Source organism: Dreissena polymorpha, chromosome 12 (genome assembly GCF_020536995.1).
Source record: "Dreissena polymorpha isolate Duluth1 chromosome 12, UMN_Dpol_1.0, whole genome shotgun sequence".
NCBI lineage: Eukaryota > Metazoa > Mollusca > Bivalvia > Myida > Dreissenidae > Dreissena > Dreissena polymorpha.
Genome location: NC_068366.1, coordinates 62460577 through 62486379, shown reverse-complemented (window position 1 = coordinate 62486379; position 25803 = coordinate 62460577). Strand labels below are relative to the sequence as shown.

At 38.5% G+C, this 25803-nt stretch overlaps 2 protein-coding genes and 1 long non-coding RNA gene across 8 annotated transcripts in view; all 3 read left to right on the top strand.

Moving 5' to 3' along the window:
- Window positions 1-1354: 1354 nt before the first annotated feature.
- LOC127852661 (bile salt-activated lipase-like) lies at window positions 1355-1738 on the top strand. The gene has a single exon (XM_052386612.1). It carries the CDS (start codon window positions 1355-1357, stop codon window positions 1736-1738), a length of 384 nt encoding a protein of 127 aa, XP_052242572.1.
- A 4156-nt stretch (window positions 1739-5894) lies between these two features.
- LOC127853276 (cholinesterase 2-like) overlaps window positions 5895-25803 on the top strand; it is a 310270-nt gene continuing 290361 nt past the window's right edge. Inside the window, exons 1-3 of one of the 6 annotated variants that reach the window (XM_052387648.1) lie at window positions 5895-7444; window positions 8678-8819; window positions 9423-9573. In XM_052387648.1, coding sequence (XP_052243608.1) covers window positions 6061-7444; window positions 8678-8819; window positions 9423-9573 — 1677 coding nt within the window. In that variant the 5' untranslated portion in view covers window positions 5895-6060. Of the gene's footprint in view, window positions 7445-8677; window positions 8820-9422; window positions 9717-16357; window positions 17025-25803 lie in introns of those variants that run through there. The other 5 variants (XM_052387647.1, XR_008036548.1, XM_052387649.1 and 2 more) reach the window with 5 other exon arrangements.
- On the top strand, window positions 11699-13218 carry LOC127853292 (uncharacterized). The gene is made up of 3 exons (XR_008036550.1): window positions 11699-11729; window positions 12177-12318; window positions 12667-13218. It is a non-coding gene; the product is annotated as an uncharacterized LOC127853292 (long non-coding RNA).

Here is a 25803-nt window from a genome sequence, read left to right as displayed (position 1 = left end):
AGTCTTTTCTTAACAAAAATCAAGTTAAGGCGAAAAGTGTCGTCCCTGATAAGCCTGTGCGGACTGCACAGGCTAATCTGGGACGAAAATTTACGCGCATGCATAAAAAAAACCTTTTCACAGAGCACGGCCCGAATATATGGAAAAAAAAAAGACAATTAACGCGACGCATTATACTAGATATTATGCACTTGTAGACTTTTCTAACGTAACACGCTATCAAATCTATACAACTCTCTTATTTTTGAACGGCTTTTGTTGAAATTTTGACCAAGAATCATTCAAAACATGCGTGTTAAGTTCTGTAAATTTAACGATAACTCTATCTTTTACCAACACATTTTTAAGTTACGTCATACAATTCATTATCGTATGAAGAAAAAACGATTCATCATGTGTCCATTGAAGCATGCAGAAAAAAAGAAACTTACAACAGAACAACGGTAAACAATATAATAATTGTGCAGTTTCGTTTGCTTCTTCCTGCACATTTAAAATGAATAAGACGCTGTTAATATTGTGTTTAGTTCAAAATTTAAATCAAACTGGATAAACGTGATAACTTGATTTTGTTATAGTGTTTTGGCACTGGAAGAAGTTTCCTGATTGCTTTCTTTATCTACGCGGCTGGTGATCGATTGTGGTATAAATGTAAGACAGGAATCCATTTCCTGAAATAAACAAACAGATGTACAGCAATTAAAAATTACGAAAGTATATCATTTAGGACAAACGTTTAAATTGCAAAGCCTCTCTGTAGAATTCTTATCCATAACAATATTCGGAACAGGATAACGATTCAACACCTAGGTGCATGTGTACCTACTTGTATCAGACGGTCATAGTAATTGTAAGTTCATTTCAATGAGGATTGAAAGACACATTAACAATATGCGGACAAATAGCGTTATTGTTTTGCTGATGCTAGTTTTTGTTGCAAACGAAGCGTACTGTATTACCGTTCAAACGCCCGTGGGAGCTATTTCCGGTCTAGAGGAGACACTGACAGTAGACGGACGCCAGTACCGGATGTCGAAATTCCTCAGTATTCCATTCGCTGAGTCAACAGCAGGTGAAAATCGCTTCATGAAGCCGATCCCAAAGGCGCCATTTTCGAGCCCATGGCGTATTATCCATCATATTATGAGGCTGAACAGAAGTTAGACGAATATGTTAACTTTACGGAAGATTGCTTAATACTCAAATGTGTTCGTGCCTCATACTTTCGAGAAGAACGTGTCACTTCCGGTTATGGTTTGGATCTACGGAGGCGCATTTGCGGAGGGTGCCAGTGTGATATTTCCCGCGGAAGGCATTAATACCATTGGTGACGTCATTAAATTATAGACTTGGAATGTTCGAATTCGTTCAAAGCACGGACGGGAAACTTCCGGGTAACCAGGGTCTTTGGGATCAGCACCTAGGGATCAAATGGGTCCATGATAACATAAAAGCGTTCACCGGAAACCCCAATGACGTCACGATATTTGGAGAGTCGGCAGGTGGTGCATCTGTTGTGTACCAGGCCTTATATCCGGGTAACCAAGGCTTCTTCCAGCGTGTGATTGCTCAGAGTGGCTCCGCTTTGGCCTACTGGGCAAGTCATGAATTACCGAACGCAGAGGCTTTCATCACTAAGAAGGGTTGCAACCAGGCTCCGGACTCACTAGAATGCCTTCGCGCCCTCACATCGGGCAACTTCAAGACAACGACCCTTTACCATGGGCACCGTTTGTAGACAAAGACTTTGTGATTACTTCGCCAAAAGATATTGTTTATGGAACTGACTCAACAACTTCCAGCGCCCGCAATTTCTTCGCATCGTTAGACTTAATGACTGGTGTGAATAATTTCGACGGCGCTCTATATCTTAGAGACGTCCGGCCAAACATCCTGCAATACTCAGATATAAACACGTTTGTCTTAACACGAGAAGAGTTTATCGGGATCGCAATTTCAGCAGTGGTCATTGACATCATCAAACCCAAGAACATCCGAACTGCTCTGATTGCAGATGAGTTACTGAATAAACAATACACGGACTGGCAGCATCCGAATGAGAGCGCCACCTTGCTGTTCAGTGTCACAAACATGTCCAGTGACGTGGCGTTCTTCTACCCAGCAGTTTCCACGGTGAAGGGCCACGCGTCGCTCGGAAAGGGAAAGTCGTACTTGTACGAACTGAGCGTTGTCCCAACCACACATGCCTTAGAGACACCAAACTGGATATACGGTATTTAAACAAGCATTTTAATCTTAGAATGTACGTCTGTAGCTTAGGTCGCATCCGGGTAGTAGAGTGTTTGCGGCGAGCTTGCATTCAGATTATTGGTTTTTATCAAAAGCGCGCGTCGATATTACAGCACGCGAGGTCGCCAAAAATGCAACTTTCTCACTAACGTACGTTGCTGCGACCGCAAATCGAAACCTTGCGTTCTACTTCCGATATATTCTTCTACTTAGTCTCCTGAATAAAGGACTGTTAATACCTTCAAAGCTTGCTTATTATATATTTATTGCTATCGTCAGTGTTAAATCTCTTTTAAGGTAACCTTATCACTCAGAAAACAAAATTAATGTATTTTTCTATTTCCCCTAAAATGTGTAGACGCAGTTTTGATCTGCTTACTTCAAATACCAAATTTGAACTCAACGGTGGTCGATTATAAACTCTCGTGAACACCGCAAGGGTTTCAAATGCCATTTATCGCATAGGTTCAAACCACGCAGACGATATTCAGTACGTATTCGGCTACCCGTTGTACGCTGTCAGGGTACGTATGGTTACCATATTGACGGACTTTACCAAGTCCGGTTAAGTATGGTTACCATGGTGACGAAGTTCTCCAAGTCCGAGTATTTATCGTTGCCATGTTTACGAAATGTTCGATTACGGGCGAGAACGGTAACAGTATGTGACCAGGCTTCGCAAAGTCCGGTTAAGTATGGTTACCATGGTGACGAAGTTCTCCAAGTCCGAGTATTTATCGTTACCATGTTTACGAAATGTTCGATTACGGGCGAGAACGGTAACAGTATGTGACCAGGCTTCGCAAAGTCCGGTTAAGTATGGTTACCATGGTGACGAAGTTCTCCAAGTCCGAGTATTTATCGTTACCATGTTTACGAAATGTTCGATTACGGGCGAGAACGGTAACAGTATGTGACCAGGCTTCGAAAGTCCGGGTAAGTATGGCTACCATGTGGAAGAGCGTTGCCAAGTCCTGGTTACCATGTGAACGACAATCGCAAAGTTCGGGTACATATGGTTATCCTGTGGATAAACTTTGCCCATTCCTGGTACGTATTGTTCCCAACCCCATTTATTATGCCATTGTAAGTATAATCACACCTTGATCTTGGAACAGACAGCAAACTAGCTATTATGTATTATTATAGTGTGATTTTTTATAAATCTTCCAGTTATATAATGATCGGTTTGCTGTTACGTTTTAGGTTATAAATAAACATTTCCTTTTAATCCTTAGGGACCCAAACACACCGGAAAATGCCCGCCAGTTCACCAACGCCACCTGGGCCGAGTATGACCTTGATTTTCAGAGCTTCCTACAGTTAACCAATCAGGGAGCACTTCCGGGGTCCCAATTCCAAGCGCGCCGGATGCAGCTGTGGTCAGACCTCCTGCCGCCTTCTAAGGGATTTCATGGATAGTTCAGCTTTCTATTGACGTACATTGGAATAAACGAATCCATATGTTTGTACAAAATGATAGTCACCACGATAGCTTTCATTATCAATTAACGTCATAAACGTTTTAAAGACAAACTCACATTTCAAATCAAATAATGTAATAGTAAAGGCAGCAAAACTATTATATTTTCGAAATAATAGATAAATAAACGTCAACAAAATCATTGTAATTTCCAAAACCTCAATTAATGTGTTGAGTTCTACAGACATTCGGAGTACTTCAACAACAGTTCAGAAAAAAAAAATAATTCAGTCTAAAAGAACATAGATTAGTACTTGATGACATCGAACTTATATTAAAGCAGCGCTATGCGAAAACGGGGCTTAATGTATAAGCGTGAAGTGTCGTCCCAGATTTTCCACACGTTTTATCAGGGACGACATTTTCCGCTTTTTTGCTATTTTTCGCGAAAAGGAAGTCTTTCCATCTGGGACGATTATTTACGCACACGCATTTAGGCCATCTTTCCAATTGTCTCATATTTGAACAGTATGCTATCATTAGGACAATAACAATATATGGAGGGTTATTCATGTACAATATACCCGATGCTTGATAATAAGATTTGCTTAATGGTTCAAAGTTTTTTCTCCCCTTTACTTTTCTTAAGCATGTTGGATTATTTAGTACAAACTATGAGATTCATTTGCCAAAACGAGAGGGAAAAACGATACCAACCTTTCATAAAACTTTCAAAACATTGAGTTCGGTAAATTTTCTAAAACATACGTCACTCATATTCATTTAGATTTACTTTTGAGCAAAACTTTGATTAATTTGATTACATTTTTTTCAAACATTACAATGTCTGTTGAAGTTAATTTACCAATGTTACATAGTTTCTAATACTAGTATAACATATTGTGTCTATTTACCTTTATGTAAATTATCAAGTATAATAATCAAACATGCCTAATCTAGTAGCGACTATCTCCTGAGCGTAACAGCAGCGATAATTAAAAAGAGGCACTATGACCAGCGGATTAACCCTTTACCGTTAAGACAGGTATTTTTACGCATTTGTGGTCCCTTAGAACGTTACATTTAATTTTAGACATTTCTCACTAGATTCAAGTTTTAAAGGCTTCATTTCCAACCCTAAGATATTGGTGTGGAGCAAACAGCATACAAACAGACTGTGGGTTACTCTCATGCTGTTCTGGTTTTATGTTGTTTGCACATAGCTATTTTCAATTTGCTTCTTAGTAATTTTTTAATAAGAGAACATGTGGTGAATTTACATTAAAGGTGCCTTTTCACAGATTTTGTCATGCATTGAAGTTTGTCATTAAATGCTTTATATTGATAAATGTAAAAATTTTATCTAAAAAGCTCGAGTAAAAAATCAAGAATAAAATTTATAAAAAGAAAAGAAAACAGTAACACTAAACAGGGCTCGAACCACTGGAGTCCTGGAGTAAAAGTCTATTACTTAGACCACTCGGCCATCCGTGCTCATGCAATGAAGATTGTATTTAATACTTTTTATAAGCAATCCTCGTAGTTTCACACAATATAACGACAACAACAGAACTTTCAAAATTATTCAATCTTTTCGCGTTGGAACGCTTGATAATTTTCAGGTTTTTAAATGTCAACAAGAGCATATAATGGCTATTTTAGAGCATGGTAAATGTTCAGTATTACTGTTTCCTCACAAATATCATAACTAAAACGAAAATTTTCGATTCTAAAATATTTTTTTTTAATTTTGTCAATTTACCAAAACGTGAAAAGGCCCCTTTAATCTGAAGAAAGAGCGGGATATTGAGAAATGTATATCGGCTTTCACCAGTCTTATTATTTTATTATGTTCACCGGTCAACATTAATCAAGAACCCGTCAACGTAACATTTAATGTGTCCGAATTCGTGACATCCCGATATCAGATACTTTCCGTTAGGAACACTATACTGTACGGTGGCTATGTGCGCTAATAATGTGCGACATATATGCATGGTTTTGTTTGTCATTTACACGATATATATCTCGTTTCCAAGAGATAATTAACTCTTGTGAAGGACTAAGTGGATCATATAAACGCCATAGTTAGTCGTGTGAACGAATTATTTTATCGTTTAAACGATATGGCAACTTGTTGAAATGACGCAATAAGAAGCGAAACCCAGATAAGTAAGTCTTGATAACGACGTTACAAGCCAGACATTAAAATAAAAATGCGCATGTCCTTCCGCGACCCTGTAGTGCTATCAGTTGTGTAATTTAAACCTGTGAAATGAAGTACACTTATAAAGATATGAAACTAAGTCTGCGACATTAGAACGTGCATTTGAGTTCACTTCACAAGCCAAGTTTTAGCGTAAAAGATTTATTAGTTGACCGTAAAAATGTCTGTTGATCGTTTCTGTGAGACAATGTGTATAGCGACTATAGCTGTTATGTTTGGATGTGTGGCTTGTATAACAATCAAGACACCCGTAGGAGCTATTTCCGGTATACAGGAAACATTGACAGTTGACGGACGCCCATACCGAATGTCGACATTCCTCGGTATTCCATTTGCAGAGTCTACCGCCGGAGAAAATCGCTTCAAAAAGCCAATTACCAAGGCGCCATTTTTAAGCACGTTCGACGCTACCAAGAATCCAATGGCGTGCTTTCCGTCTCATTTGGGAGGCGAAATAAAGTATGGAAAATATGTAAACTTTTCAGAAGACTGTTTGAATCTCAACGTGTTTGTTCCCCATTCATTTGAGAAGAACGTCTCACTCCCGGTGATGATTTGGATTTACGGAGGCTCTTTCGTAGAGGGCGCCACCGCAATTTTCCCAGGAGAAGGCATCAGTGCGTTTGGTGACGTCATCGTGGTTACAGTAAGTTACAGACTTGGTATGTTCGGATTTATCCAGAGCGCCGATGGGAAACTTCCGGGTAACCTGGGACTTTGGGATCAGCATCTCGGAATCAAATGGGTTCATGATAACATACAAGCTTTTACAGGAAATCCAAATGACGTTACGGTATTTGGCGAATCGGCAGGTGGCGCATCTGTAATATTTCAGTCTCTTTATCCGGGCAACCGAGGATTCTTTCAGCGTGTGATTGCACAGAGTGGCTCGGCGCTTGCTTATTGGGCAGTCCATGCTACACCAAACGCGGAACCGTTGATTGCCAAGAAAGGCTGCGAGCGGGCGCCGGACCCAGTGAAATGTCTTCGAGCCCTTACCCCTCGGCAACTTCAAGACGACGATACTTCGGCCTGGCAACCAGTTATTGACAGGGACTTTCTCTTAGCATCCCCGCAGGAAATTATTTTCGGCAATTCTTCTCACACTCAGAACGCGCGAAATTTCTTTGCATCGTTGGACCTTATGACTGGCGCAAATAATTTTGACGGCGCTGTGTACTTCAGAGATGTATGGCCATTCATTTTTAAGACTACAGATATGAACACGTTCAACCTAACACGAGGGCAATTTACAGGTATTGCAATACCTTCTATAATCGCAGACGCCATCAAACCAAAGAACCACAATATTGCCTCAATAATGGGGAAGCTTCTTGATTTCGAGTACACGGACTGGCAGCTTCCGAATGACAGCGCCACCCTGCTGTTCAGTCTCACCAACATGTCCAATGACGTGGGTTTTTTCTACCCAGTCGTGTCCACGGTGAAAGGACACTCGTCACTAAGAAAGGGGAAGACGTATTTGTACGAGCTGAGCGCTGTCCCAACGACGCATACGTTACAAACACCAAACTGGATACAAGGTGACTGTTATAGAAGCTCTTGGGAAAATGGGCTTGATGCATGTGCGTTAAGTGTCTTTCAAGATTATCATGTGCAGTCCGCATAGGCTAATCACGGACGACAATGGACCTACATGCATAATGTCTGGTTTTCACAAAGCGCATATAGACTTGCATTTCGTGTAGATGAGATTTCTTTAACGAACATTCCATAATAGCGGAAGGTGTTGCCCCATATTAGCCTATGCGGATTGCACACGCTGTGCAGGAACGATACTGTAAGCACATGTTGCCCCTGATTAGAATATGCGGATTGCACACGCTGTGCAGGAAGGATACTTTAAGCACATGTTGCCCCTATGCGGATTGCACACGATGTGCAGGAACGATACTTTAAGCACATGTTGCCCCTATGCGGATTGCACACGCTGTGCAGGAAGGATACTTTAAGCACATGTTGCCCCTATGCGGATTGCACACGCTGTGCAGGAACGATACTTTAAGCACATGTTGCCCCTATGCGGATTGCACACGCTGTGCAGGAACGATACTTTAAGCACATGTTGTCTCTGTGCGGATTGCACACGATGTGCAGGAACGATACTTTAAGCACATGTTGCCCCTATGCAGATTGCACACGCTGTGCAGGAACGATACTTTAAGCACATGGTTGTCCAAGAGCGCCGCTCATATAGTAATCAGCATAGATCTACTATCTACTATAGATCTGCTATATGTATATGCTTAAAATAATACGCTTAGGTGTTTAAACATAAATGTAAGATCATTGTTATTATTAACGCATATTGTTTTAAAAAAAATGGCTGTACAGGACTGCCGATTTTTCATTGTTTATTAGCCAATGAAACTAGTTTAACAATTAGCACGGCATGTACTTCGCTATGCTGGGGCAACTGTCTACTTTGATGTGTAACCTGGGCGTATGCTTTACATGATCCTTTTCCGCGCCTATTTACAAATCACAAAAATGTAAATAGGAACATAATCATAAGAATGGTAATACGTTTTAGAAGTGTTGAGGGCAAATCGGGTAAAACATATGAGTATAAAGTAGGTACCAAAACAAGGACGGTACTTCCCCCTTCCCCGGATTTATCGTTAGAAGTGACTTAAACATGAAATAACATAAAATCGGAAAGTGGCGTCGCGTAGCTGTATGGGGTTTGGGCACTTTCGAACGACACAAAACAATTCTAGGTTTAAAATTATAATTTCATTTAATCACGTTTCAAGGTTCTAACCACGCAGACGACATTCAGTACGTATTTGGGTATCCGCTTTACGCCGGACCTCGCAGTACCGGAAACTACACGGAGGAGGAGCGTAGACTCGCCAGGGGCATGGTTACCATGTGGACGAACTTTGCTAAGTCAGGGTAAGTATGGTGACCATGTGTAAGAACATCGCCAGGTCGGGGTATGTATGTTTTTTATGTGTTCAAACTTTGCCGTGTTCGGGTATGTATGGTTGCCATCTGTTTAACTTCACTAATCCGGAAACGTTGTCAGTCTGCAATTTTAGTTAATAACATATTGTTATTTTATTTCGGAATAGATGCTTTAAGTTCTACAGGCAATGAAAGACACGATAAGTGAACGAGAATTAAAGTGATACCATGAACCTTGATACCTTATAATAAATGTCAAGTGTGAGAAATTTCACATTTTATTCGCAATTTAGCTATATCTACTGCTATAATACAATATGAATATATGCATTATCAAGTCATATAGTTTCGGACAACGTACACTAAGTAATATAATAAATAAGTGGTCAACCAAAGAAGTTTGCCAAGTCCATTTAATATATTTACTGCACATAAAAGCGTGAGGTAGTTTATTGGACTAAAACTAACGATGTGATTTTTTTTTTTGAATTAAACGAAAATGTTATTATGTCAATAAAACATTGCATGTTGTCGAGGCAAAATGAAATTTTAATTGATGAAATAATGAAAATATGTTCTTTAAATTCACAGCGATCCGAACCAACCGGAAGACGCCCGCCGATTTACTAACGCCACCTGGGCCGAGTATGACCTTAACTCTCAGAGCTTCCTACATTTCACCAATCAGGGAGCACTTCCGGGATCAAGATTCGAAGCGCGCCGGATGCAGCTGTGGTTGGACCTCATACCGACAATAGCCCTTATGGAGACTCCCCAAGCACACGGAACAGGGACGGTTCACGTACCTGAAATCATAATTGGAAAATAATTCGCGCGTCAATTAACCCTAACAATTGTATTCGATTTGGTTTAAGCAAACTGTTCCTGTATATATATATATATATATATATATATATATATATATATATATATATATATATATATATATATATATATATATATATATATATATTCAACTGTATTCAAGCACCGCTTTCATGTTGTTGCATCAATAAACGTGAATAAAATGTGAATAAAATGTGTGGAACAATATTTCAGACTTTCTTTATGAAGTGGTGAATGAGATCAAATAGTTATGCAATTTTTCATATTTTATAATAATGTTACACAAACAATCCGCAAATTATCATCAAACTAGTGTGTTCAATATTATTGGCAATTTATAAGACGTTATAAATTGACTGTCAAACACTAATTTACGAGCTTGAACATTTCACAAAACAAACCTTAATATGCTTTGAAAATTACTATGCTTTCGATAGTAAATTAACAACTTGATTAATAATTTTGTGTAATGTAATATTCCAGAAACAGTGAACTGCAATGAAAGATAAACCTATTGTGTTTCAAATATATGACATATATATGCGCTTGAGAGACACTCTCGTCGTTTTGATGAGACTGATCCACGGTAGAGTAAAAAGCTGAACTGTAGAGCAATTTTGTCAATCGGATGCTGCCATATATGGTAAATCAAGTATCCAGACATATACGGCCTGTTGTTTTGTTTTTTTTTTGTTAAATAATAAGACAAACGTAGTGTAGTAGTACTGGGTGTTCTGACAAACGTATTTTAAATATAGGGCGACGTCAACGTACCAGTCATAAAGAAAGATTTTCTTTACACCATAATAATGTCTAGAGATGCAACAAAATGCGTTGAAAGAGGCAGAATTAGTTCCCAAAATGTCATTTTGTGCAGCGATCACAAAGACGTTGTTTCCAACTTTTGTCCAAAGTCATGACAGTCAGTTGCCTGGATGTTATTTCACATTCTCGAAACGTTTCTTGGCAAAGAATGGAGGATTAGATAAAGCAGTAAAATGGAGGTTTGTCTCAAAGCAACAACAGCAATATTAAATGCATACATTTATTTAGGGTCCACCATAACAATATATGTACATGATCAAACAATTCTAGAGATACACAGCGGAGTGTTTCCGATAATAACATCCCAAACATCCATTCTGACGATATGATCATGACATAAGATGCAATTCACAATATTGTTATAAAAATTGTACGTAGATCTTAAGACAATTTTTAGTATATAACATATTGTCATACAGTATTAAAAAGATATATTCCTAAACCGTACGTTAATGCCCTTGTAATCCATTAAATGCATTCACATTTCCATAAGTGTCCAGTTAATTCAAAACTTGAAAAGGACATACCAACCTATGCTATGCCAATCGGCACTCTTCTATTTTTATCCAAAACGCACCAATTTAAATAATTGATATGAGAGAAGTCTTGATGTAAGATTTCACAACCAACCGACAACATAAAATTAACAAATCTCTTTGAAAACGTCTTTGATAGTGCCGTTATTTGAGCTAGGATAATATTTATCCTTAAACATGTTATCTAGCTCGTAAGTACAAAAACAATAAGTCTGGTCTGCTACACCCATATTTGCAAAATATCTACAGCAGTTGTGGTTGATGAATGAAAGGCGTTTAAACATATATTTACAAAATAAAAAAAATAAAAACATGAGTACCACGATTCAATGCATTTTCATTTCTACGTATTTCAGACTGCCCGACAAACCGTTCCAGAATATGTAATTTTAAGAGGGTATACTATTATGCTTGATACTTTCCGTTCAGCTGAGAATGATTACAGCTATTATACCATCAGCCACTACCCTAACTGCAAGCACAACAGCCACTATAATCATTGTCTTCATCTTACGTCGAAAACTTATGTCAATTGTGATACGCTAACTTATCATCAGCATCTCCACTGTATCCGCCAGCCTTCAAGGCATATTTTCCAGCCTCTGATGAAACGCCAAACTCATTATACATCGCATAAACCTTCTTCCGTTCAAATGTCTCCATGCCTTACAGACACCAAACTGGATATCCGGTATTTTAACAAGTATATGTATCTACTCATGTACGTTTGTAGTTTAGGTCGCAACCGAGTTGCATTTAGATTTTTTTTATCAAACGCTCGTCAATATTACAGCACACGAGGTTGCCGAAAATGTAAATTTCTCGCTAAAGTATGTTGTAGCGACTTCAAATCGGAAACCTTGCGTTCTACGTCCAATTTATGCGTCTCCCGAATAAAGGACAGTAAATAACTTCATAGCTTCTTTATTATATATGTATTGCTATCGTCAGTGTTAAAGCTCTTTTAAGGTACACGTAGCCTTATCATTCAGGACACAAAATTAATGTATGATTCTAATTTCCATAAAATGTGTAGACACAGTGTTGATCTGCTTACTTACCAGATTTGAACGCAACGTTGGTTGATTAAAAACTCTTGTGAATACCGCAAGCGCTTCAAATTCCATGTTTTGCAAAGGTTCAAACCACGCAGACGACATTCAGTACGTGTTCGGGTATCCGCTTTACGCCGGACCGCGCAGTACCGGAAACTACACGGAGGAGGAACGACGACTTGCCAGGGGAATGGTTACCATGTGGACGAACTTTGCCAAGTCAGGGTACGTATTTTTACAATGTGGACGAACCTTTCCAAGTCCGGGTATTTATCGTTACCATGTGTACGAAATTTGCGATTACGGGCGAGAATGGTAACAGTATGTAACCAAGTTTTGCAAAGTTCGGGTACGTATGGTTATCGTGGCGATACACTTTGACATTCCGGGTACGTATTGTTCCCAACACCATTTATTATGCCTTTTTAAGTATTGTAACTCCTTTACCATGGAACAGGCCGCAAACGATCTATTATGTATTATAATAGTTTTGAAAAAAATCTTTCAGTAATATTATTATCGATTTGTTGTTACGTTTTAAGTTCTAAAGTAACTTTTCCTTTTAATCCTTAGGGATCCAAACAAACCGGAAGATGCCCGTCAGTTCACCAACGCCACTTGGGCCGAGTATGACCTTGACTTTCAGAGCTTCCTACAGTTCACCAATCAGGGAGCACTTCCGGGGTCCCAATTCCAAGCGCGCCGGATGTAGCTGTGGTCAGACCTCCTGCCCACTTCTTCCAAGGGATTCCAAGGGATTCTATGGATAGCTCAGCTTTCTTTTGATGTACACAGGAATTAACGAGTACATATGTTTGTACAAAATGATAGTCACAACACGATAGCTTTCATTACAAATTTACGTCATAAACGTTATACAGACAAACTAAAATTTCAAATGAAAAAATGATATAGTAAAGGCAGCAAAACTATTATATATTCGAACTAATAGGTTAATACAAGACTTTACCTGTGCAAATATTGTCGATTTTATAAAAAGAGATCGGTGCAAACCGACGGTAACTTTCCGACTTATGTTAACCTGTATACATATCTTTATTACACTATGTGAATTTTGCATGCTATTTTAGAATTTTTGATTTAATAAAATGAATGTATACATTTTATTATTTAAATTTTATTTTTTAAGTTCTACAGAAATCAAAGATTTCCAACAGCAGTTCAGAAAAAAATTGATAATTCAGTCTGAAAGGACAGAGAGTAGGACTTGGTAATATCGAACTTATATTTGATTAGTGCTGCGAAAACGGGGCTTAATGTATATGCGTAAAGTGTCGTCCTAGATTACCCTATCCTGTTAACACAGTTTTTTTTATCAGTGACGAGATTTCCCGCCTTTATGCTATTTTTCGCGAAAAGAAAGTCTTTCCATCTAGGACGATACTGTTCTTTACGCACACGCATTTAACCCTGTTTTCCCATAGTCTCCTATTTGAACAGTATGCTATCATTAGGACACTAACAATGTATGGAGGATTAGTCATGTACAAATTACACACTGATTGGCAATAAGACTATGTTAATGCTTCAATGTTTTGTCTCCCCTTAACTTTTCTAAATCATGTTTGATTATTTAGTACTTAATATATGATTCATTTGCATAAACGAGAGGGCAAAAAGCCCACAAACTTTCATTAAACTTTCAAATCATTGAGTTCGGTAAAATTGCTAAAACATACGTCATTCATATTCATTTAGCTTGACTTCTGAGCAAAACTTTGACTGACTAATTTGATTACATTTTTCAACCATTAGAAGGTCTGTGGAAGTTAATTTACCAATGTTATACACTTTGTAATACAAGTATCACATACTGCGTCGACTTTCCATAATGTAAATTATCAAGCATATGAAATAATCAAACATGCATAATCTAGTAGCAATTATCTACAAAGCGGTAACAGCAGCGATAATTAATTTAAGTTATTAGACGTTTCACTTTACAATACGGAGATATATTTTGACACGCACACAGTTTGAAGTCCTATTGGACGAGCCTTCAATATGACTTCAAACTGTGTGCGAGTCCAAATATATCACGTATTGCACGGTTTAAACGTCTAATAAGCTTTTTATTATATATCCCTTTCTTCAGCTCTTTGTTTGATTTTAATTGTAATTTTGATTTTAAAATGCTTTAATTGCATCTATGCTATTTTCAAGACAAGCGCCCGTGTAAATCGATTACTGTACATTCGGATACTTTTTCTTAGTAACGGCTTTATCCTTATAAAACAATTGCTTAGTGCACTTGTACTCAACTGTCCAATACGGAAAAAATACAGACTCTTTGGATCCAATACCGGAATATATTGGACGGTCACGTGGTACATATGGAGAATGCCCATTGGATGAATTTATTGGATATAACATAATAAGAATTATCGTTGCACAGTTACATTAAGCCAGAGCCACTCTGACCATCGGATTAAATATTATATTAGAATAATAAACGTTGAAATTTGTATATTATTTATAACAAGAAATATCTTTAAAAAAGATATACGGCGTTGATTGTGGTCGATGTTTATGAACGATCAAAAGTTATCTCTATGAGATAAAAAGTAGCGGATGCCTTTTTTCTGCGCAGTTGTTAGCTACATCATAAGCAAATCAATCACGGGGTGTTGCGCCAGATTTCGTGGCTTATTTTGCTTTATGTGATATTATTACTCAGATATCTATATTTACAGAATAGAAAAACACAAGAAACATGAAAATAAACGAGTGCATATAGGTCAAGTGGCAATACTCGAATCTTATTTAATTGCATAATTATAGTATAGCGAATTATTGTGGTCATGCTTAATAAACTGGTCTAAATGGATAAATATTTCTAATTAATTTTATCAAAATTGGTCCTTATCATGCAAATTTTGAAACCATATTAAAAATCGATGATTGACATACCACAATAATATCGCCGAATATCTTTATTTAGTATCTTTCTGATCAAAACAGACTTCAAGTGCACAAAGTTTACGAGACGGCGTTTATATAAAGATTTCTGCAACTGACCGCAAACTGACATTGATACCTTGCGGATTGGAATGCAATGCATTACAGTCACTACGTTATTGTCAGTAAGACACAATGATCGCAACCCCTTTTGCGAACTCCGGTGATGAACTGTATATAAACTCTGACTTTCACAAAATGACCGCGTATTGACCCGAAACCTCGCGGGTTGAAATGCAATGCAAGTAAGTACTAAATATGACAACATAGCCTTTAGTTAAACGCTTTTGCGCTGGTAATTCTCTGAAAATAAAAGGTGAACGCACAAACTGTATTTATGTCGAAAATTGATTGTAAAACTGTTCTATCTATTGGGCCTTTTCATTAGAGATAAAATTGTTTCATGCAGTAAAACAGTGTTACAAAGACGCGGATATGTTTCCAATGTTCTGGTGTTATACTCAAATCAGCCAATGGAATAAATGAAGTGTATTCATTCGTACCTTGCCGCGGGAAATTTTATTTGAGTATTATTGGACACTTACAAAGGTCAAGTCAGGGTGAAAAGCTGGCTTATTCAGCTTACGCCGAAAAAATGCATGGGACACACCTGTACACCAATAGATCTACTTATATTTTTGAATACGAGAACATGTGTCGAATTTACATTAATCTGAAGACAGAGCGGGATATTAAGAAATTATCATTGGCGTATACCAGCCGTATTATTTTATTATTTTCACCGCTCAACATTAATCAAGAACCTGTCAACGTTACACTTAATGTGTCCGAATTCGTGACATCCCGATATCAGAGATTTTCCGTTTGGAACACTATACTGTACGGTGGCACATGTGTGACATATCCAGGGTTTTATTTATGTCCTTTATAAGACTAAATATCTCGTTCCCAAGAGAAAATTAAATCCTGTGAAGGACAAAGTGGATCATATAAACGCCATTGTTAGTCATGTGAACGACTAGTCTTGTGAACGACTTCTATAATCGTGGGGGCGACTTCTTTAATCGTCTAAACGGCAATGCAACTCGTTGAAATAACGCATTAAGAAGCGAGACCGAGATAAGTATGTCCAGATACCGACGTTACTACAAAGACATTAAAATAAACAAACGCATGTCCATCCGTGACCCCGTAATGCTCTCAGTTGTGTAATTTAAATCTGTGAAACGAAGTACACTTATGTACATATGAAACTAAGTCTGCGACATTATAACGTAAATTTGATTTTGATTCACAAGCCAAGTTTTAGCATTGAACATTTATAAGTTGACCATACAAAATGTTTGATGTTCGTTTCCGTGAGTCATTTTGTATAACGATTATAGCGGCTAAGTTTGGATATGTAGATTGTATAACAATCAAGAAATCCGTGGGAGCTATTTCCGGTGTACAGGAAACGTTGATAGTTGACGGACGGCAGTACCGGATTTCAAAGTTTCTCGGTATTCCATTCGAGGAGTCTACCGCCGGAGAAAATCGCTTCCATAAACCACTGCCAAATGCGCCATTTTCAAGCACTTTCGACGCTACTCAGAATCCTATGGCGTGCTTTCCGTCTCATTTGGGAGGCGAAATAAAGTATGGAAAGTATGTAAATTTCACAGAAGACTGTTTGAATCTCAACGTCTTTGTTCCCCATACATTTGAGAAGAACGTGTCGCTTCCGGTGATGATTTGGATTTACGGAGGATCTTTCGTAGAGGGCGCAGCCGCAATATACCCAGGGGAAGGCATCAGTGCGTTTGGTGAAGTCATCGTGGTTACAGTTAATTACAGACTCGGTATGTTCGGATTCATCCAGAGCGCCGATGGAAAACTTCCGGGAAATCAGGGACTGTGGGATCAGCATCTCGGAATCAAATGGGTCCACGATAACATACTAGCTTTTACCGGAAATCCAAAAGACGTCACGATATTTGGCAAATCGGCAGGTGGTGCATCTGTAATATTTCAGTCTCTTTATCCGGGCAACCGAGGATTCTTTCAGCGTGTGATTGCTCAGAGTGGCTCGGCGCTGGCTTATTGGGCAGTCCATGCTACACCAAACGCAGAACCGTTGATTGCCAAGAAAGGCTGCGAGCGTGCGCCGGACCCAGTAAAATGTCTTCGAGCCCTTATGCCTCGGCAACTCCAAGACGATGATACTTCGGCCTGGAAACCAATTATAGACAGAGACTTTCTCATATCGTCTCCACAGGAAATCTTTTTCGGCAATTTTACTCACACACAGAGCGCGCGAAATTTCTTTGCATCTTTGGACCTTATGACTGGCGCAAATAATTTCGACGGCGCTTTGTACTTCAGAGATGTATGGCCACTCAATTTAATGTATTCAGATATGAACACGTTTCACCTGGACACGTGGACAATTTACAGGTATTGCAATATCGTCTATAATCGCGGACGTCATCAAACCACATAATTACAACATTGCCTCAATAATGGGGAAGCTTCTTGATTTCGAGTACACGGACTGGCAGCGTCCGAATGACAGCGCCACCCTGCTGTTCAGTCTCCTCAGCATGTCTAATGACGTGGGTTTTTTCTACCCAGCCGTGTCCACTGTGAAATGGCACGCGGTACTTAGGAAGGGGAAGACTCATTTGTACGAACTGAGCGTTATCCCAACGACGCATACGTTACAAGCACCGAACTGGGTACAAGGTGACTGTTTGCAATTATATAAGATCTTGGCAAAATCGGGTTTAATGTATGTGAGTTAAGTGTCTTTCAAGATTATCCTTTGCAGTCCGCATAGGCTAATCAGGGACGACAAAGGACGCACATGCATTATCACTGGTGTTCACAAAGCTCGCCTAGTTTTGCATTTCGTTTAGAAGAGATTTCTTTAACGAAAATTCCAAAATATCAGAAAATGGCACAGGTACTTGAATTTTTTTGGGGGGTCCTTATATATATATATATACAAGGACCCAAACCTTTTTTTTTAAGTACCTGTGGGAAAGTGGTGTCCTGATTAGCCTATGCGGATTGCACACGCTGTGCAGGAAGGATATTTTAAGCACATGTTGCCCCTATGCGGATTGCACACGCTGTACAGGAACGATACTTTAAGCACATGTTGCCCCTATGCGGATTGCACACGCTGTGCAGGAACGATACTTTAAGCACATGTTGCCCCTATGCGGATAGCACACGCTGTGCAGGAACGGTACTTTAAGCACATGTTGTCCCTATGCGGATTGCACACGCTGTGCAGGAACGATACTTTAAGCACATGTTGCCCCAATGCGGATTGCACACGCTGTGCAGGAACGATACTTTAAGCACATGTTGCCCCTATGCGGATAGCACACGCTGTGCAGGAACGGTACTTTAAGCACATGTTGCCTCCGATTAGCATATGCGGATTGCACACGCTGTGCAGGAACGATACTTTAAGCACATGTTGTCCCTATGCGGATTGCACACGCTGTGCAGGAACGATACTTTAAGCACATGTTGCCCCTATGCGGATTGCACACGCTGTGCAGGAACGATACTTTAAGCACATGTTGCCCCTGATTAGCATATGCGGATTGCACACACGCTGTGCAGGAACGATACTTAAAGCACATGTTGCCCCTATGCGGATAGCACACGCTGTGCAGGAACGGTACTTTAAGCACATGTTGCCCCTATGCGGATTGCACACGCTGTGCAGGAACGATACTTAAAGCACATGTTGCCCCTGATTAGCCTATGCGGATTGCACACGCTGTGCAGGAAGGATATTTTAAGCACATGTTGCCCCTATGCGGATTGCACACGCTGTACAGGAACGATACTTTAAGCACGTGTTGCCCCTATGCGGATAGCACACGCTGTGCAGGAACGGTACTTTAAGCACATGTTGCCCCTATGCGGATTGCACACGCTGTGCAGGAACGATACTTTAAGCACATGTTGTCCCTATGCGGATTGCACACGCTGTGCAGGAACGATACTTTAAGCACATGTTGCACCTATGCGGATTGCACACGCTGTACAGGAACGGTACTTTAAGCACATGTTGTCCCTATGCGGATTGCACACGCTGTACAGGAACGATACTTTAATCACATGGTTTTCCAAGAGCGCTGCTCATATAATAATCAGCATAGATCTACTATATGTATACATGTATGCTGAAACTAATATGATTAGGTGTTTAAAATAAATGTAAGATTATTGTTATTATAAACGCATGTTTTTGTATAAAAAAAATGGAAGTACATGACTTTCGATTTTCATGGTTTATCAGCTAATGAAACAAGTCTTTGAATAAGAACGGCATGTACTTCGCTATGCAAGGGCAACTGTCCACTATGATGCGTGACCTGGGCGTATGTTTTACATGATCTTTTTGCGCGCCTTTCAACAAATCACAAAAAGGTAAATAAGTACATTATCATTAGAATGGTAATACGTTTTAGGAGTGTTGCGGGAAAACCGGGTAAAATATATGAGTATGAAGTATGGTACCAAAAACAAGGACGGATTTATCGTTAGAAGTGACATGAACAGGAAATAACATTAAATCGGCAAGTGGCGTCGCGTAGCTGTATGGGGTTTGGGCACGTATGCACTTGCATGAAACTCGATTTCGAACACCACAAAAATGTTCTAGATTTAAAATTATAATTTCATTCAATCACGTTTCAATGTTCTAACCACGCAGACGACATTCAGTTTTTGGCTATCCGCTTTACTCAGGACCTCGCAGTACCGGAAACTACACGGAGGAAGAGCGGCGACTCGCAAGGCGCATGGTTACCATGTGGATGAACTTCGCTAAGTCCGGGTAAGTATGGTGACCATGTGTAAGAACATCGCATGGTCGGGGTATGTTTGTTTTTATGTGTTCTAACTTTGCCGTGTTCAGGAACGTATGTTTGCCATCTGGTTTAACTTCACTAATCCGGAAACGTTGTCAGTCTGCAATTTAGTCAATAACATATTTTTTTTACGGCGTAGATGCTTTAAGGTATGCATGCAATGAAAGAAACGAGCAGTTAACGAGTAAAGTGATATCCTGAACCTTGATACGTAATAATAAATGTCACGTAGGAAACGTGTGAGAAATTACACATTTTATTCGAAATTGTGCTATATCTACTGCGATATATAATGTAAATATATGCATTATCAATTCATATTATTTCGGACAACGTACACTAAGTCAATAATAAATAACTGTTCAACCAAAAAAATTTGCTAGGTCCAATTAATATATGTACTGCCATAAAAGCGTTAATTATTTCATGGGACTCAAACTTCCGATGTGATATTTTTCAATCAAACGAAAATGTTATTATCTCAATAACACATTGCATGTTTTCAAGGCATAATGAAATTTTACGTTAACGATGTTGTTTTTTTAATGGATGAAGTAATGTCAATATGTTCTTTAAATCCACATCGACCCGAACAAACCGAGCGACGCCCGCCGATTCACCAACGCCACCTGGGCCAAGTATGACCTTAACTCTCAAAGCTTCCTACAGTTCACCAATCAGGGAGCACTTCCGTGATCAAGATTCGAAGCGCGCCGGATGCATCTATGGTCGGATATCATACCGACAATAGCCCTTATGGAGACTCCCCAAGCACAAGGCACGGGGACGGTTCGCGTACCTGAAATCATAATTGGGAAATAATTCTCGCGACAATTAACCCTCACAGATTTATATGATTTTGTTTAATCAAACTGTTTCTGTATTTGTATTCAACTGTATATTAGCGCCGCATTCATGCTGTTGTATCCATATACGTTGATAAAATGAGTGGAACAATATTTAAGGCTTTCTGTATGAAGTGGTAAATAAGATCCAATAGTTATGCAATGTTCTCTATTTCATATTAATGTTTCACTAACAATCCGCAAATTATCATCGATCAAACTAGTGAGTTCAATATTATAAGCAATTTATAAGACATTAATTAATTGACTGTTGAACACAAATCTTCGAGCTTGCAAATTTCCCAGAATAAACTTGATATGCTATGAAATTATGAATGTGTGATGTGTTCCAAGTGCTTTCGATAGTAAATAAACTTGATGCATAGTTTTGTGTAATGTAATATTCCATAAACTGTGAACTGCAATGAAAGTATGCGATGACAAACCTATTGTGTTCCAAATATGTGGCCCCTGCAAGGACTGACATTCTAATCATCTGAATGTGTACATGCATGTGAACGTGTTATTTCGCGCTGAGTCCATTAGAGCCTGCCAATTTGGCGTACAAAGTTGCGATGCCCTCTCGTCTGTTATCAACTTCAGTTTTAAGTTCTCTTCTCAGATCATCTAAAATATGTTCTACGTAACTAAGCCTTTCTTCCATTCGTTTGTGAGGAAAACAACAGACTTCTTCAGAGAATAGCCCAATCCACATAACAAAGAACATCGAGAGCTTCATTATTTGCGTTGCGTTGTCTTAACAGTTGTGAAACCTTAATTCGCAAACAGCTCGCTTGTGGCGAAAGCTATTGGAGGAGACTTCAACAAATGTACATGCAGCTGCGCTCCAAGAAAATATAATCTTTGTAAACAGAGGAAAAATCCTACAGTGATGTGCACTTCTGACGGTTCAACGACATGTTTACTCGTTTTGAAAATATTTTATTTGTATATTATCGATTCACCTGATCAGAGAGATAAATATGAAAAATAGATATAAACAACTTTCCTCATTATCAAATAAGTCTTAAATGCACGTATTTTTCAGTATTTTTCATTTGTGTTCAATATCTAACCAATTCTGGAATTTTGGAAGGTCCCTTAAATATTAACCTGCAAATGATTAACTTAAATTCATATCTTGCTTTACACGTTCAAGCCGCGAGAAAAGAAAAATGCAGACTTTATCTCATCCATATCCCGACGATGTATCGGTATAACGTTTGATGTGCAGAGATACGAGATTTGCCATTAATAAAATTGTCAGAGCCGTTTACACTTGATATTTTGATATCTCTATCAGGGAGTTTACTTTTTTAGATACGCATTGCCATGGATGAAGAAAAAGATAACTACGAAGTTACAGTGCCTTGGGGGAGGATAAATATCGGTGCTGAAATATACTATCAAACTACAAAAGCAATATCCACCAATCAAATACAAAGATTAAGTTATTTACAGTTATTAAACAAAAACACATGTTTTTAATGTTTTACAACACACATTATTAATGTGTGTCTAACCCATTTCCAAAATAGTAAAATGCAATACATGGAAATAAACAAAAGAAGTGTTGAATGTTGCACTGATACGTACTTGACGATGATGTTTATGGTGTGATCTTTAAAAACAGAATGCGTGTTGAATGTTGCACTGATACGTACTTGACGATGATGTTTGTGGTGTGATCTTTAAAAACAGAATGCGTGTTGAATGTTGCACTGATACGTACTTGACGATGATGTTTGTGGTGTGATCTTTAAAAACAGAATGCGTGTTGAATGTTGCACTGATACGTACTTGACGATGATGTTTGTGGTGTGATCTTTAAAAACAGAATGCGTGTTGAATGTTGCACTGATACGTACTTGACGATGATGTTTGTGGTGTGATTTTTAAAAACAGAAAGCGTGTTTTACTTGTTTTACACTTTGTTAATAAACAATCTGTTAAAAGATGGTTATCCATTTATTGTTTGCGATGCCTTTACAAAGATTATATTATATTATGTATAGTTACTGTAAATGTATTTTATCGATATTGTCGGGAATTAGGGTTTTGGAAGATATCGACAATCAAAGATCGAATTCGGCTGTTCCGAATATCGTGCTTGCTGAGATTGAAATTCCAATATGAACACGAATATCGAGTAAGGTTGCATTTCGGAGCTGACTTCAAAGTTAAAACGCGAAAATATCGAGCTGTTGCGGATATCGTGCCATCTCTAACAATGAAATTAAAAAATGAACCGCGGGTTCGTGGTAGGGTAAATTCATGTATACGATTAACAATGGGCGTCCTAAACAAGGTCGCATGAGCGCGACGAGATTACGATTCCTGTTCTTTTGGCAGAGTAAATTACAACACACATCTTGTCGATGTATTTTAAACAAAGTATTCGCATGCGCAACGGAGGGCAACAGAGCGACGACGATAATTCGACAGTGCGATGATGATAACGCGACATTGCGATAATGATAACGCGACAACACGACAGCGCGATATTACGAAAATGCTTTTACTTTCTGTGCTCGCACTCTTGTGTCGTATCCATGTGTTGGTTTTGTTTTTCTAGGTCGACGTATTCCGGGATTGCATTTGTCCGCCTATACTAAAATATCAGGAGTGTATACATCCATATGTAGTCTGTTCTGCTTTCCGATTTTGGTGCAGCTGTCTCATCAAATGTTTACCGTTTCTTTATGTCTAATATAATATCTATAAAATTGATCGCCAATACATGTACTTCCGAATGAACACATTCTAATTCAGCATCGTATACATTCTAAACATTGTATGCATTAATCAGTTACGTTGGTGCACTCGCTTGGAACGCACTTGATTCCATCTTGCAGCATTTCTAGGTCGGTGTCCGGAAAGTGCAATCGTTGTTTTGAAGCAAGGATGGTCTATCGACATTTGTTGTTATTAGTATAATACAGTCTGGCTTTTCAGAGATGACTTCATTGAAGACATAAATGTCGAACTGTTTACATATGTTATACAAGGAGCTTAAATAAGCTCTTTGTGAACGCGACATGGACTTTAATTCGTGAACTTATAAAATAGTGTTTTCATGCAATTTAATTACAAAATTGTTACAAAAAAACGTCTGATAACGGAAAAAGAAGCGATAAAACTTGCGCATAATACTGTCTGCTGGTTTGTTGGTTTGTTGCTTTGTTTGTTTGCGTCAAATTATAATATTTGCCAAGACTTTTGCAATATTGAAAATAGCAACTTCATATTTGGCATGCATGTGTATCTCATGGAGCTGCACATTTTGAGTGGTGAAAGGTCAAGGTCAATGTCATTCTTCAAGGTCAAAGGTCAAATATATGAGTCAAATCGCTCATTCAATATACACTTTTGCAATATTGAAGAAAGCAACTTGATATTTGGCATGCATGTGTATCTCATGGAGCTGCACATTTTGAGTGGTGAAAGGTCAAGGTCACGGTAATACTTCCAGGTCAAAGGTCAAATATATGGCTTCAAAGCAGCGAAGTAGCGGACATTGTGTTTATGACAAACACATCTCTTGTACTTATGTTTCGCATCAGGAATAATTAGTAACTTCTTTCCGGCTATGTGTTGATTTTGTCGCTTATAACCAACGGTTTAAAGACCAATTGGTAGAAATTGAATCACAAGGGAGATTGCCCAAGAGGTTTGATAAAATGCATCGGAAAACGAGAAACCGTTGATTAGTACAGCAAATACCAACGGGAACTCGTAAACTATTTCAATTTGTCCATACCTTTCATATAATCAGTCTGTATAATGCTTGAGCTTCTTTTATCTGTATTGTGTATTTTTACCGCGAAAATCATACACACGTGCGTTTCGGCAACGTCAATAAACCAAACCAATTCTAATGACGGCGGTTTCTTCCATTACCATTAAGTGAACAATCACAGTGACTTCAAAGGTATTGTTAACCAGTGTGAAGCGTCTGTGAAAAGTTTTTTTGTGAACTTATTTTACAAAGGTAAAATTAAGTTTTTTTACAGCGCTGCCTAATACAAAACTAATTTGTTTGCTAGATCGCATGTTTTAGCACGAGCATTTTACTAAACAATGTATGGGAATTTTTGGAACTACTTACACAACATGACACAACATTAGGCTCAGAACATGGTTTGTAGCAGAAGAGTCAATACTAATTTTTCTTCTTTGTCTAGGGAAAGCAAATCGCAGGTCGTGGTAGCATAGTCAAATTTTAATGCTCATATATCATTTTAACAATTAATGCAGATTGTCTTAATCACAGATATGTCTCGATTTCTATAAATACAATTTTACTAAAATTCACAATACAATACTCGCATGATTGACAATCAAATCGAAGGTATGCACAATTGAAAAATCGCAACTAAAGGCCTTCTTTATTTGACAACGCAGACAAATGTGCGACCTTGCGTTGTGCAGTCACATACAGATGACATTTTTCTGCAGTCGCTATCCATAATGGGTCTTAACGAACTACTGGAAATATGTTATATCTCTGGAAATAAATGGCGCAATGTCTATAATATATCTTAATATTCAGCCATGACTCTAGAAAGAAAAAGGCCTCCATTCACATAAATAAAGCTGATATATATATATATGGATCAACACCAATCGCCCACTTACAAACGCCTAAGGGTTACGCAAACGTACAAACCCCAAACACGCACCACTTTGTCACAGGCGTAGCATAGCATCCATCATACTCATGCCCATGGCTTAGTTAAATTGCACATAAGCGCTTGCATAGCACATATTTTATCCATTATCGTGACCTATTGGACGTGTTAATTCAATCGATTTAGAAATGTAGACGTGCGCTTTTCAAACTAATATCATACTTTAATCCTCACTAACCTACTTGTTTCAGGCGGTATAATTACTTGAACTTGTAATGCTGGAATGCCGAGCATTAAACGCAGCAGTCGTAATAAACAATGTGTTTGATTCGTGTTAAACATCTTCAAAAACTGACTTAAAGTTGTGTTATCTGGTTGCCCATTGGATATAATCGTTGACTCCGTTGACTATAATGT